General features: G+C 34.2%; 1 protein-coding gene and 1 non-coding gene across 2 annotated transcripts; one reads left to right on the forward strand and one right to left on the reverse strand.

Annotated features, from left to right (window-relative positions):
* Positions 1-403: 403 nt before the first annotated feature.
* On the forward strand, positions 404-1,812 carry LOC105951218 (protein LEAD-SENSITIVE 1). The gene is made up of 2 exons (XR_016031834.1): positions 404-590; positions 908-1,812. It is a non-coding gene; the product is annotated as a protein LEAD-SENSITIVE 1 (transcript).
* Positions 1,813-1,992: 180 nt separating this feature from the next.
* Positions 1,993-6,756, reverse strand: LOC105951168 (UBX domain-containing protein). The gene is made up of 4 exons (XM_012974558.2): positions 5,727-6,756; positions 2,914-3,084; positions 2,619-2,822; positions 1,993-2,537 (listed from the first exon to the last, which is right to left on the reverse strand). Exons 1-4 carry the CDS (start codon positions 6,522-6,524, stop codon positions 2,310-2,312), a joined length of 1,401 nt encoding a protein of 466 aa, XP_012830012.2. The 5' UTR covers positions 6,525-6,756; the 3' UTR covers positions 1,993-2,309.
* Positions 6,757-14,886: the final 8,130 nt, after the last annotated feature.

Genomic DNA, 14,886 nt, shown 5'->3' on the forward strand with positions numbered 1-14,886 from the left:
AAAATTTTGAAATTGGAATTGGAATTGATTTTGTACTTCCAAATTTTTTTGGAAATTTTCCGAAAAAGGCTAATTCCGATTCAATCCATCTGACTTTCACTCCTATGTATATTTATCGTTTCATCTTAATAAAATAGAATATTTTGAAATCTTCCTTTAATGTAGCGTTACACAAGTGAAAATAGTATTATATATAGCCGCAACCATTTTAATTTTGAAACTTTCATCTTAACAAAACATCAATACTTTTTTTTTTTTTTTTTCTTGTACATAGTACTTATTTATTTTGACCAAGGTACTCTATTAGTATTTATTTCAAATGCGTAAGAAAATCAAATTAAGGAATAAGGTCGTCGAAACTTTAATTTAAAAAAATAGAATCGATTTTAATTTTGAAACTTGTATCCCAACAAAACATCAATTCTAAGTTTGACCATTTTCTGGTTTTAGTGTTCCCAGATGTGGCGGAGAAAGCAGTAAGTAGCCTTGTTCATCAAATCAGAACAATAACAATGGAGTAGAAAGAAGCGATTTAGTAACTGGGGATCACATCTACACTTGGAGGACTGGTTTCGCTTACTCTCATCATGGTTTTCTTTCTTCCATTCCTTCTTCTTCTTCTTCTTCTTTTTTAATTAATTAATTAATGTTTATTATTCTCAATTTTAACATCTGATTATGATAATGATGATTCTGTCACGGATTTTTAGCATTCCTAATCAAATAGCCCTAAATTAAATCAACTGATGAATTGGAATTGTATGCCAATTACAACCAATTTCTGGACAATGCAGCATCATTTGCTGTGTTTTTTCATAATTACTATAAGTTTGGTATTGTATTTGTATCTGCTAATAAGCTTTGATATGAGTTTTTCACTTGACAATTGTTCTTATTATTCAACTAGGCATTTACGTGGGTGGAAACAAAGTGGTGCATTTCACTCAGGACCAACACTTGAGTTCGTCTCCTCACTCGACCTCCCAATGGTTGACATCGTCGTTTTCGAATATCCCAACAATAGCCTGTCTAGATATTCCAGACTGCGGTTTTAGAAAGCAAACGAGTGGAGGAGTAGTTATGTCTTGTTTGAATTGCTTTCTCGGAAACGGATTGTTGTCCCGTTTTGAGTATGGAGTTAGCCGTTTATCTTTTATTGCCAAGTTCAGAGGTGGCACTTGCACTACTGCTATTTCAGATTCTCCGGATTCCGTAACTCACAGGGCTATGTACTTGCTTCACAATGGGTTTGGGAATTACGATTTGTTTGCAAATAATTGTGAGGATTTTGCTTTGTATTGTAAAACGGGGTATCTCGTTCGAAGTGAAAAGGAAGAAGCTGTGGGAGGAAGTGGTCAAGCCTCGTCGGTTGTAGGTGCTCCTTTGGCTGCGATACTTTGTTTGCCGCTCCGTTTGCTTATTCCAAGTCCGGTTGTTGTTGTGACTGCGGCAGCTGCAACGTATTCGTTAAATAGGTACGCTACTGATATTGGGGTACGTGATGATGTCATCAAGGTCAAAGTAGAGAACATAGCTTTCTTCCATGGCTATCAACAACAACAACAACTTGATGGTGTTAATCAAGATTCTGATTTGGGTGACAAGCCACCCCAGAAGCGGCAAAGGCTTTCTTGATCGATGAGAATTCACTAAACTTGCTTCTTTATTTCATCCTCGCTCGCCTGACATTCGTTTTGCTTTGTTGAAAATGGATAATAATTTACTAATCGGTGTAAGAATCAATTTATTTTAATCTTTTCGATGCAAATGACTGCATTCTGGAATTTAATTTTAATTTGATTTGGACTTCCACTCCTCAAATTTAAATGCAATCTAATAGTTACTTTCTGTGTTCTGCAATGGACAAGTGGGTGTAGTGTAGCAGCTAGAAATGGTAAAATGTCGTCCGATAATGCCCGCATATTTTTTTTCTCGATTGTACCATAATTAGATGGTAAAATGTCCGATCATGCACATTTCTGAAAGAAAAAAAAAGATCAAAAAAAAAATATTCATTAGCCAAATGAACCCCCATAAGATGCAACATCAGCACCTCTGTTAAAGAACATACATGCAGTTTAACATGGTTTTCTCAGTAAGAAGTATATTAATTGAACATATTTATTCGATCTAGGTCTTAGCTGCACTTATGATTTGCAAATTAAACTAGGAAACAAGGCCAATACAGTGTATCTCTCACAAGCAGGAATTGCTAAATTGTATGATAACTAGAGGAAGGCATGTTTAAAAAAGCAAGTTTGATATACTACAAGCTCTCGTGATCCTGGTTCGATCAATCTTCTGATTGATTACTTGAGCTCCACAAAAAGGCTGGCTTGTGGATGTAATCCTGCTTCTAAAAGGGACAAAGAGAATTTGTCTTGGCCATAAACAGTGCGAGGAAAGTTGGAGACGAGGCTGTATCCATCCACTTCTAAGCAACCTAATGAATCAACGTAGTCATACAGAGATTGTATTGTTGCTGTACAGTGAAATCTCCTCCCTTTGCGATCTCCAGATGGAAAACGAACCAATACCTGAATATTCGTTGTGTTATTATAACTTGAAATTAAATAGATTAGAGAAAAGAATGGAGAAAGTGGGGGTGGGGGGCTTACTTGAGTAACATCAGAGGCTTTGTCGGGTTCAGCACCTAATGACAAAGCTTTCTCCTCACGCAACTTAAGTAACGCAGCTTCTCTCTGAGCAGCTTCTTGGGCTGCTCTTTCGAGAGCCTCTTCTTCCTCCTTTCTTTTCCTCTCTGCTTCAGCAGCTTCATTTTCCAACCGCTCCTGCTCTTCTTTCAACTGCCGCTCCCGAGCCTTTTACACAACCATTGAAACAAAATTTCAAGTTGACATCATCACAAATAATGGCAACATTATTTATTATATATAGTGAATAATAGCATACTTGATCAGCCTCAAGTGCTGCTCGATAAGCAGCATCTTGTTCCTCTCTCAGTCGCATATTGGTTCTTCTTTCTTCAGCTTCAATCCTCGCTGTAACAAGAACAGGAGCACTTTCTTCAAGCACTCTCTGCAATATTCTTACCATTTCCTCTGCGGATTTTGGTCCTTCAACCTGAACAATTAAATTGCAGTCAAACCACAGTAACAGAGTATTAACTTAACGTCCAGTTTGTTAATGACATCAAAGTAACATCACAATAAATTGTAGAATGAAACTCAACATGGAAGATCGATAATGTTAGTTAAGGTTAAAGTCCTTCGGTACATCTCCACTTTTCATTCAGTTTTTTTTCTTGACAAAGTGCATGAAGAAATAACATTCTCGTCCAGAGTTTATTCATTAGATCTTTTAGTTTCAGTTAGTTAAAAGTTTTGGAATAAAACACACCTGCATATTTCACTAATGCTATTGAATAATATGGAAACAAGACAACTGGACTGCTTTTCAAATTCAAACCTTGATGCACCATTCTGAAACAAAATGAAAGGGCAGAACTGAATTTGGCAGCAAGTCAGTGCAAATAATATAATTTTAGTTAATTCCCTCTCAAACAAATGACACATCAGCCAGAAAAAAAGAATATTTTCTTTTAATCAACCATTTATACTTTTCAGCAACTAATTACAGCATTAAACAGAAAGCTGTTATATTAAATAAAAAAACACCAATAAGGCCAACTGGAAAAGATAAAGATAGAATAGACCTCATAAGGCAATTAAGGAAAACAAACAGATTAAAAGACATCACAAACAATCTTCTCTTTATCTATGCAACAATCCATAATATAGAAAGTAGAAACATTCATCGAGTGAAAGATCTATCATACTTAAAAAATGAAAAAGAACAGAATCATGTTAAAATAAATCGATTCATTTCGCCCATCAATAAAATCAGAGAAGTACAGCAAAAGGGAGGTCCCACCCAGGGAAAAAAAGAAATGAAGTAAAAAAGTCAGAGGAGAAATGTGCAGAAACTAAATGACCTTAAATAGTACAAATACTAGTACCTGAAAAATGATCTCTTGCAGAATTCACTGTACAAGGATCCAGATATACCCCCCCCCCCCCCCCCCCAAAAAAAAATAAAAAAGAATAAATATAATAAGTGAGAGTACAAATATGAGGTAATGGTGCCAGATAACAAAGTGTTTTCTGGAAGATATACTGCATAAAAAATCTATACAAAAAGCTAACATACATGGAATGTAGAAGGAACTATTGAGATAAGTCATGGTGTATTTCTTTCTAGCTCTTTGTAAATTTTTGAAGGGTAACTAGAAGAACAAACTCTATGATCCACCATGTAAAAGCACATTGCTCTATTTCAACAGTTTGCCTAACCAAAATCTATTCACGAGTATCCAACAAAGAGATCCCACAAAATCCAGACTCACTTCAGTTAAAAGTCTTTTTCATGCCTTCCCTTCCATTAATTCTCCAATCTGTTAACCATTTTTCACAGTTACTATCATAAACTTAAGCAAACGTGATCGATCTATAAATCATCCGATTAGCATAAATGTTCTGTGGTTCACAAAACAAGACTGTACCCTAAATAAATAGAAGTCTAGATGAACTAGCCAAGTCATGCAAAGATATACACCCAAGAATTTTGCCACAAAAAAGTAACTAAAGCTATATCCTGTTAACAGTTTATAATCACAACACCAACAGCATTTACAAGCCAATTCATTGACTCCTGGGGCAGTAAAATATGGAAGTAAAATTTAAACAAAAGATAGAAGCATATAGTTCTTCATATATAAATGGCACCTTAACAGACAGCCTATTAGAGAATCAAGGTTTGTTTAGAACAAAATATTTCACCACACATAAGGCACTCTAAGAGCAGACATTCTCTTTGGAGCTAAGTTAGAAAAAATCAGCTTCCATCCAAGGAACTGAAGATTTACAAGGCCTTTTTTGCAGTTTGCAGAGTTTTTTAGACATAATTTAGATTATAGGATACTCAAGCTATTCCAAATACTCATCTTAATACCAGAGCTGCAACATCAGAAACGACGAGAACCACAGATCCAAATTTCCCTGAATAGTGGAAATAAGATATTCCTCTCTGTAACAAATTCCCCTAAGCCAATCTCTCTCTCTCTTTCAATAAGATCCTGGAAGCATCTTCACACAGGACCTCATCTTTACACACTTTAAAAGAAGGACGAGACATAATCCAAGGTGAAGCAGGAGCTGCCACTGAAATAGTTTTATCTTTCACACCAATACAAACCAAAAGAGCATCGTTTACGTCCGATCTTCCAAATAGCTCAAATAGGGGAGTCAAAGCTAACTAAGGATAAAGCCGCAATCTAAATATTTTATACAAGTCCCTCAAAATAAAGGAAAAACTTGCATGTGACACATATAAACTATAGGTATAGTTGCAGTACCTAGTGAACACATATTGATGACACTTGCAAGATGATTAAACCAGCTCTCGTTAAATATGAAGGCACGGGATTGAGAAGATAAAACTCTTGTCAGTAGTCACTCTAAAGAAAATACCCAAACACCAATATTCATTGAACTTCAAACATTTAGTAGCAACATAACTTCTCACTAAAAAAATGCAGCTGTTCCTGTAGCTTGTTATTCACAGTAGTACATGGAAACAGAATATCCGGACTTCTCTTTACTACTAGCCCACCATTTTTTACTTCAACCCATATTAGTGCAGACTGTGCAGTAATACAGAGTAACAAACGACATAGCTAGTGAACAAGATAATAGAATAACTTATACCTGTTGCAGCAATGCGATCCGCTGGTTCGTTGCAGCCATAACAACAGCACAGAAGGGAAATCTCGATGCCTTCAAACTATTACTCATCTTAAACCCTTCACTAGCCTTAACACTCCCACCCCATGCCACAAAATTCTCGTTCAAGAACGACGCCAGCATCTCACTACACAAAGTCCGTACACAAAAACCCGAAGTATCGGGATGCTCTGGTGAATGCAAGTAAACAAACATCAGCTTATATTCCTGTCGAGACCTCTGCAATACGTCCATGAAACCCTCGGTAAGAAAATTAGGCCCCAAAGTTCCATAATCCCTCTGAAAACTAGACACAAAATCGACTGCCTCGGCTGCTGACTGTGACACCGAGACCAAAGGTGTGGTACCAGACCTCGCCTGGCTATTCAGGCCAACTACGCTAAGGGAATACGACAAAGCGCCGCCTGCCGCCCACATACCAAATCCAATTACCCCAGAAATTAACCCTAGGCTAGTGGAGATGATGGAGAAGGGGAGGGTTATTAATTTCCAAGCGAGACCTGGGGTTTGATTGTTGACGTTTGGGGGTAAGACGAGCCCTACATCATGAATTTCTTGATTTGTCCTCGTGTTAATTCCGGAGGTGTTGGCGGCGGCGGAGGAGGAGGAGGAAGGGTGGTGGTGGTTCGCGTCGGTGGTGATAGAAGAGATGGCTAATTCGAGGTCCCAATTGTGAGCGGAGAGAATTTCAGAGCACAAATCGGCGTCTTCGAGACCTGTAATTGCTTGAAAATACGCCAATTTATCAGCCACATCCCCCATTTTTCTTCAACACAAGCGTGCGTTCAAGTGCTGGAATTAGGGTTTAGTAATTTGATTTGAGATTTCGATCCAAGGTCAGAGGAAGAAGAAGGGGGTTTCTTCTGTTCAATCGAAAGAAAGAAAGAGAGAAAATGGGTTTGGTTTGGGGAGAATGAGTTCTATGGCCAATGCCCAATGGTGTGAGAGAGATCAGGCAATCTCATTAATGCCAGCGCCAATTACGATTATTCACGAGAATGCCATTGGCTTTGATTTTCCATTTTATGTCGACTACTAGCACTCTGACCCGCTCAAACTAGTCAAACCGGTTCTTTTTAGGATGGATCAATTAGGTGGTCGCTAAATTCCGTCTTCCTAGTAATAGGTGTCTAATTTTTTTTTCAATTATAGTCTATGGATTTAATTTTCGTTTAAAACTAGTATTTCACCCGTAGGTCAGTTCTATAATGAGAAAAATAATAATATATAAACGACTATCTCTTAATAGCAACACCAATTCACGTAAAACAAAATAAAAGGAAATAAAAAAAAAACATAAATTTTATTTCTTAATTCAGAGTTGTAACATATGAGACTCAATTAAATATAAGAAAACGCGAAGCGCGCAAAACGCGATATGAAGAGTAAGTGAAATCACTTAAAACATATGGTATAACTCTATTTCATTGAATGCAATCAAATCTACTACACCATGTGAATCTTCTGCAAAATAATAGACTTAACAACAAACACGATAGTAGAGAAGTAACATAATAGAGATTCCAATAACCTGCATGTTTATCACTAATGGCGTTCAGTTAGTGATGCAAACAACAATACAACTTATAAGTATTGCAAAATAGATGAGATGTATACGCCACTACCTTGACAAAACGATGTGTTGAACATGAAAGGAAGCATACCACATATTACTACTACTAATATTAATACTAACACTACTACTAATAGTAATCATAATCCTAATACTATTACTAACCACTAATCGTAATCCTACTAGGCGGTGGTCCTTCGGCGGCGGATGGGCCGCGACAGTTCTTCTCACCTTGTATTCTTCTCTTCTCCCTCTAGAGCGATCGCTCTCGTTTCTCAATTTCTTTTTTTTTTTTGGTCTTGCAATAGTAATTAGGTCTAACTTGAATGAATAATATCAAAATCAATATTGGGGTTATATTCGTAATTTTCAATCTTGTTCTTAGTAAGTTTATTTATATTACGGTCTTTCACCAAATAATGTCTTGCCCTTAGAAGATTTGGGATTGCAAATATTTGACGCCTATACATGAAGCTCAAAAGGTTGCAAATAGAAGAAAAATAGGGGGGGAACTCGAGTTGTGGAAAAAATAAATAGATCGAATCTTTTGAATTTGGATGAGAGAATTTATCATCAATACAAACAACATGAAATTGGTAGAAGCTTGAGGTAGAATTATGTTCTATAAGAAGAGATTTATAGATCATGAATTGTTTTTCAACATATTGTACTAATAAGTTGTTTTAAGAACCGATTACTAGGTTTTTTTATATAGGATCTTATCAGCTCTCAAATTGCTTATTTTTTTTTATTTTAGAGATCTATTATAAAAAAAAATTATCAAACAGTTTTTAAAATTTTATAAGATTGTATAAGCTTAGCCAAACTCCTTCCAATTTTTCGATAGAGATCTATAACAACAAATTAGGCGACCAACTTAGTCGACTATTATATTTAGTTGACTGATATGATCAGCTGATATGATCGAATAAAATTTTGAAGAAGAACAATTACAAATGCCAACAATATTAGTAGATGACTCAACTAAATTTTTCGAGACAAAGAGTACAATAAATTAGTCGACATACTTACTCGATCAATACAAATTAAGGGGGTACGGTTTAAGCACATAAAAAGCGTAAGCTTATTTTAAACAGCTGATAAGCTCTTACGTCTGATAAGATGTTTTAAGAGCTGATAAGCTGTTACATCTTATTTTTAGGATTAATTTTTAGAGTGTTTGGATAATGAGTTTATTTCCTATTTTTACTCATTATAAGATCTTAAATAAAAAAGTGGGGTAGAGGTATTTTTTTAAAAAGACCTTATTTACTCTCCAACAGCTTATTTTAAAAAAAAATAAGATCTTTTCTTAAATATTTACCAAACACTTTGGAAGAGCTTATAAGCTCTAAAACATCTTATAAGTTCCTTTTAACATCTTATAAGCTTAGCCAAACACCCTCTAAGTCTAATAAAATTGGTTTAGGAGTTCCCTATAGTTTCCCCTATAATTTTTTCTCTATTTACATCAACAATATCTCTATCTTAATTTTTTAACTATAAATTAAATTCATCCCAAATGTACTTATATTAAGGTATTAATCTTATGAACCTGAGTATATCAAAGTGGGCTTCTTCCCATTCAAAAAATATATTTTGCAAATTAATTGACAATAGTTTTAAAAAGCCTCATCAAATATAGAATGTTTAATACATTAATGTAAAAATAGTCTATTAATAATATATCGAGTACTCTACTAAAATTAATTACAAATCATCATTAGTCCCCTATCACAACAATTGATAAGTGGCCTCAGGTAGGGATGGCAGCGGAGCGGGTACCCTCGAAAAAGTGCAATACCAGAACCATTACCATTTAATATAGCTCAAACCATGACCATACCAAACCCATTTAAAAAATCAATGGAAATACCAGAACCATTACCACGAATATCCGAATACCCACGGGTACCCTTTTACCATTTAAATTGTTCTAATAAAAATAACTTTGGGTCCGATAACGTTTAAGTAACTCTCAGAAAAGTGGAAGAAAAAAAAAAGTAAATGATACAAATATATCCTCCCTAAATTATTTAATATTTTATTAAAAATTTTGCCAAATTATTATTTTTATTCATATTATGTTGAATTAATATATATATATATATATATATATATATATATATATATATATATATATATATATATATATATATATATATATATATATATATATATATATATTAAATGGTCGGGTACCCATGACCATAAAGGTAAAACCAGAACCATACCAAAACCATGACAGTTTTCTTTTCTTTTACCAAAACCATTACCAAACCCTAATGGTTTCGGTAACGGGTTTTAAACGGAGCGGATACCCGCGGATAGCTAGCGGTTCGGATTTTTTTGCCATCCCTAGCCTCAGGCAATGATCTTTATTTATGAGGAGGGGAATCTAACAGCTACATAACATAGATGCATTAATAACCATTATGAAATATATAAAAAGGGTAAATTACAACCACCCCTTAGGTATGGTCAATTTACGAAAAAACCCCTCTTGTTTGGATAATTACATCTACCCCTCAACTATGATTTTTTCTTACACTTCCACCACTATGGTGTCAAATTCAACATAATCATCTAAATTTCGTCAAATGTGCTTTAGTTTGTACTCATTTTGTGTAAAAATACTGTTTCTGATGCACCACAATCTGATATATACAAGCCAAAAAACACATATTATGATCATCTTGCTTCAAAATGTGGAGTTCGAATGGAATAAAACGGTACAAAAGTGATAATATTCCATATAATCTCGAAGATTGCACTAAATTTGAAACCACAAGGGTGGACGTGTAAAAAGATTTATAGTTGAGGGTATGATTATAGTTACCCAATCAGGAGGGGAGTTTTCGTACTTTGACCATACCTCAGGGTTGGTTGTAATTTACCCTATATAAAAATGAAAACATTAACATAAAGGATGGAGCGGTTAGGTTGGGTGTTGAATTACTCTGTAGCGTGCATTAATTCATAGAGTGATGCAGAAGTACTTCAATAATGATTCAGTTGTAAATTTAGATATATTTCAATCGCCGTTTTCAATTTTGCATATTGAAAGATCTTTCCCTCTTTGGTAGCTAGATTTGGAAATGAGAAATGTGTTGGAATTATTTCAATAATTATGTGGGCTCACATATGTAACGTAAATGTGTATGGCTATCTAAAAGAAAGTCCAAATTAATTGTGATCTAATAAAGATTAATGGGTTGGACTTATGGGTATTATACTATGATTATGGGCCTAATGTGTAGAGACAATTAGGGCTTAATTGTGATTTATTGATGGGGCTGAATCACAATTATAATATAACTGGACTCTACAGTTATATAAAGGGTCGTGGTCCCCAAAGAAACGCAACCATTCCGTCTCTTCTAAAATCCATCGTTAGAGAGATAATTAAGGAACTGCGGATTCTTTGGAAGACCTGTCCCAAATCCAGTGGAGATTCGAAGATTCGATTCCGTTATGTAAGGTATGCTTCCGTGTTTATGTTTCTGTATAATTGTCGTTGATTCAAACATGTTGGTTCTTGGGAATTCGTATGTATGTACGATAAAATTTCTAACAAGTGGTATCAGAGCCACCATGTTTTGGATCATCGAGAATTTTCCGTGTGTTAAGTTATATATGTTGCAGTGTAATCAAATCTATGTTCATGATATTTGATTTGTAAGAGTTACGGTAATATATTACCTGTCTAGTGTCTACACGCAATTGGTATTCTCTTCAAATTGGTAGGCTATAATAACAATTTGTTTTTCGTGAATTCGATATTGTGAAACCTATTTTATGCATAAGTTTTTTCTGTAATTGGTTTCATGTATATCTACGATTAAGATGATGTTAAATTATTCAAATCTTGTATGATTAGTTTCGCTTTGGCTTAATTAAAATTTCCGGTGAATCTATTCTCCTTAATCGGACTGAGGGTTAAGGTTTAAATCTGAAAATTCCAAGTTAAGGGGTGGTTATTGGGTGGCGGCTGGTGATGTTTGCCCGGCCGAGCCACCCGTACGGCACCACCAAGAAAGTCCTACACCTCCCCGACCACCCACTGCCGCCTGTTCAATTCAGATTACCACCGCCAGTAATATTCAGTCAATAAAAAGTTCGGCCTCCTTTTGTCGGCAAAACGTCGGCGGCCTTTTGGTTTAATGGCCGTGACATCTCGACGACAAAGAGGATGGGCTCCGGTGAGGGTGAGGGTGATGGTGGGTCTGTACAGAGGTTGTATTTCAGTAGGGGACGAGATACAGGGGTTGGGTGGGATTCTCAATTAAGTTTTGTTAAAATTGCAATCTGACCCCTTACTTTAGTTTATGCAATTTTCAGAAACATTCAATTTAGTCCCTGCAGTTTTCGATTAGGTTAATTAGGGCTGTTTAATTAAGGTTTTCGAAATTGCTATTCAGTCCCCTAAATTTAAGTTATTCCTGATTTTGGGTCGGGGTCAATTTGAAATAATGAAAAATCAGTATTACAGCCCTCAAGCTTTCTAAAACTGCATTTCAGTCCCCACTTTTAAAGTTTCTCCCAAAAAAAAAAAAAAAAAAAAAACAGTCATATATTTTTCAAAAATATATTATATATCTCAAATTAAGTATTTCTGAATCTTAGGTCCCTTTTCACTCAAATGCTTTTCTCTCAAAATTTCAATTAAGTCCTTTAAGTTGAAAGATTTTCTGGTTTTGGGACAAAGGCAATTTTTAAGGAATAAAAAGTTGATTTAAGGTTTTGGGGCCGTTTAAAACATTTCAATTATTTTGAGGGACCGAACTAATATGTGAATTCTTTTATATTCATTTAATGTTTTGTTTGGTCAATAAAGTGAAATTCATTTTGAATTTCAAATTCGGTTTTCTAATGCTAATTTGGGGAATTTTCAGATTTTAAAGTTCATGCCTTATTAGGCTTAAATGTTTTAATTAATGGGTCGAATTAAGGATATGAATTAATTTTTTAATTCAATACGTTTCTGACCAAGTATAATTTAAACATTAACGAATCAAAATATGAATACGGTTATTAATTAACCAAATAAGGTTTGACTCATTCGGCATTTGACTCAAAACCCTTGTTTTAAGTCTAAATTGAGTTACTGATATAGTCCAAATCCATATAAAGTTAGATTTATTGGTTAAGATTTATTTTGGCCACTATCTAAATAAGATTGAATTGTGAGCCCCACATTATCTGTAGCTCAAATTCAAAATAAAGATGGATTCGATGTTTTCAATTCGTACTCATTTTTATGAATAACCATATTACTGAGTTTGATTCGAAAACAATATAGTGAGGCAACCTTATAGTTGGATACAACCTGTTAGCGCTCAGGTGATATCTTTAGAGCCTTAGCGTTCAACAACGACTTTAAATTTTTGAATAATTTTTTGGGTACATCTAATGACTTGTTATTAAGTTTGTCTGACATTTAAAAGAACTAATTGAAGCATGAAGCCACCCTCGTGACCTCTCTGCGTAGTTTAGCTTATTGAGATTGTCAAGATGATTGTGTGTATGTGAATTCATGCGAATATTTAACTATACCCCTCGGTATGTTGATATTTGGCGGAACCACATATGCATATGTGGTAATAAACATGTGATGGTTGTTGGGCTCCATGTGAATGATAGTTACATCCCTCGATGGACTTATTATTTGACAGGATTTACTATCAATGTTTGATTACTATAACAAGAGTGCCACTTACAGTTAATATTATTGTCCCCTCGGCTTGATATTAATGTTGTGCTAGGCATCTTGAGATGTATTCCATAATTATTTAATGTTTTCAAAGTCAAACTTCGGATTATAATGTGCGCATATTGATTTTATTTACGTTCTCTATTTAATTTATTTATCTGCTTACACATTATCTGCCATTAACGCTTTTTGTGCTTAGTTGCACAAATATTTTTATTATTATTTGTTATGGTGCATAGATCTTAATTTTTTATTTTGGATAGAACAATAGAAGAACCTAGTGTATCTCATCGTTCTAATTATAAAATTTAAGATCATTAGGTGCATCTATTTTAAGGGAAATGTTTTTTTGGGGCATAAGGTTTAATTAGGGGCTACGTACTAGAAGGTTCCTTAACGACACTAATGAGACGTTTTAGTTTAAAACGATAAAGTTGCAAAAAATTAGATTTTGACATCTATTGATTTAATAAGGTATAAAGAAAAGGAACATAAATGAGCACATTAAGTAATAGTCTAATCTCATTTTCAGTTATAGCACTTCAGTTAGTGTGGTTTCGCTGACTTAAAAGTGGATATGGTTTAATTTATTTTTCTCCGTGAACGGTCAATATAAGGTTTGTTGTAAAACATAAAGAATAAAACTTTGACCGTACACACGAAAAATAAATAATTAAGGGAGAAAAGACTAAGTGCTAATTTGACTAGTGTACGCCTTAAGATAAATATTTATAATTGCAGTTTACATCTCAGGTACGTTGAATAACGTAATTATGCTTGTTTCTCGCTTTAATATGTTCTAAAATATATTTTGACTTTGTACCTTGACACATTTAGTGAATAGATCCTGGGTTACACTATTACGTAAGTGTGTATATAAGGGTTATTTACATAAGCAATATTCAATTGATGTTGAAAGATACATCTATAAAGGTTATGTAAGATATTTGGGATTGAGACTATGAGGACTCCTAGGTTTTCTTTTGAATTATGAAATAGGCCTTTGGTACCGTCATTAGATGGATTTAAATTTTCTCTTGAACAAATTCGGTTAGCTTGTTCATTTGGAAATATTAAGCTCGGTCTATTTTATAATTCAAAATTTAACCTATAATTTAAGTAAAAGTCTCTTACAGTAAAATCTTGCATAAGCAATTTAAATGGTACAAAATTCAAGAATAGAACATTCAAGGACATTCAAAGAAGTATGATAAGTCATTCTTCTTCACTAAGGTATATTTAGGAGAAACATTAAGTGCTGCAATATATTATTTTTAAAAGGGGAAATTTAAAATCTTTTAAGGATGTTGAGTTTGAGGGGAGAAATTTAGATTAAAGACATTGTCTTTAAAGATGAATCAATTTGATTCGTAATACTGCTTTTGACAATATGCATGTTTTTATACTTGTCATTGTTTGAAAAGTAGATTTGGAGTTTTGATAAGACAATGTTGAACAATTCCCCAAATCAAGTTTTGGTAATTGTCACTACAGAGAGAAAACTCAACAACCTTAAGAGAATAAGCCATTAAAGATGAGTTGGAATTTAGAATGACAATACATTAGGATCTTATCGAATTGCCACAAGGTGTGAATTTATTTGGTTACAAATAATTAAGACCAAATGTAATTCAAATGGGCAATATTGAAAGATATATGGTACGTTTAGTCATTTTAAAGATTTCACTCATATCGACTCTATTAAGAAATTTATGGACAAAAGGAATATGTTTCTCAAATGGTAACATTTATGGAACAATAAAGTGCAACCATACAATCTTAATATTTAAAGATTTGAAGGATATTGATTGTGAACTAAAGTAGTCCATTAATGAAAT

The sequence above is a fragment of the Erythranthe guttata genome, chromosome 6 (assembly GCF_056151865.1).
Source record: "Erythranthe guttata isolate IM_541 chromosome 6, IM_541, whole genome shotgun sequence".
NCBI lineage: Eukaryota > Viridiplantae > Streptophyta > Magnoliopsida > Lamiales > Phrymaceae > Erythranthe > Erythranthe guttata.